The sequence below is a fragment of the Mesitornis unicolor genome, unplaced genomic scaffold (assembly GCF_000695765.1).
Source record: "Mesitornis unicolor isolate BGI_N332 unplaced genomic scaffold, ASM69576v1 scaffold30450, whole genome shotgun sequence".
Taxonomy (NCBI): domain Eukaryota; kingdom Metazoa; phylum Chordata; class Aves; order Mesitornithiformes; family Mesitornithidae; genus Mesitornis; species Mesitornis unicolor.
The window spans coordinates 5,545-6,405 of record NW_010158084.1 but is presented as its reverse complement, the minus strand read 5'-3'; the positions used below and the strand labels follow the sequence as shown (position 1 = coordinate 6,405).

The window sequence follows — 861 nt, the reverse complement described above, 5'->3', positions numbered from 1 at the left end:
CCCAGAGGGACATCCTGTTTGGGTGACAACCACCCCTTCCCCCCCTTCCCCGGGGGCCAAGGGCGTCCAGCGCCGCCGCCTCACCCAGCACCGGCGACGCTCCCGACGCCCGGCGTCCCGTGATGCGTGGCGTGATGGGCGTCCCACGACGCCCGTGTCCCTGCAGGGTCTCTCCACCATATACTGTGTGTCCAGGGTCCCCATGACACCCATGTCTTGGAGGGCTTCCTGGGATGCACCACGTGTGCGGGGTCCCCATGGTGCCCACGGTCTGGGTGCCTTCCTGCGGTGCATCGTATATGTGGGGTCTCAGTGACACCCGTGTCCCTTGTCCCTTCCTATGTTAGATCATGTGTGCAGGGTACGTTGCTTCTTGTGTAGGAGGTCCCCATGACACCCATGTCCCTTCTCACGTTGGATCATGTGTATGGGGTCCCTGTGACACCCGTGTCCCTCATCCCTTCCCACCCTGCATCCGTGTATCTGTGGTCTCCGCGACACCCATGCCCCCAGAATCCCCCCATTCTGCATCCCCCTCGTGCCCTGCTCAACCCCAGCGCTCCCTTTTTTGGCTGAACCCTCTCTGTCCCCTGCACGTGAACATCTGGTTTCAGCACCGACCCGCCGCTCCAAATTCAAGAAGCTCTACAAGAATGGCGAGGTGCCCCTGGAGCACAGCCCCAACAACAGCGACTCCATGGCCTGCAACTCGCCCCCCTCCCCGGCCGTTTGGGACAGTAACTCGCACGGCAGCACCCCGGGACGGACCCCGCTCCCGCAGCCGCTCCCCTACAGCTCTTCCCCCGGCTTTTTGGAGGAGCACAACCCCTGGTATCACCCCCAGACCCTCAGCGGACCCCA

The 861-nt window shown here is 63.6% G+C and overlaps 1 protein-coding gene across 1 annotated transcript in view; it reads left to right on the top strand.

The window, feature by feature from the left end:
* Positions 1-614: 614 nt before the first annotated feature.
* DLX3 (distal-less homeobox 3) overlaps positions 615-861 on the top strand; it is a gene marked incomplete at its 5' end in the record, with an annotated part of 326 nt that continues 79 nt past the window's right edge. Inside the window, one exon of the mRNA XM_010182569.1 lies at positions 615-861. This exon is cut by the window's right edge and continues 79 nt beyond it. Coding sequence (XP_010180871.1) covers positions 615-861 — 247 coding nt within the window.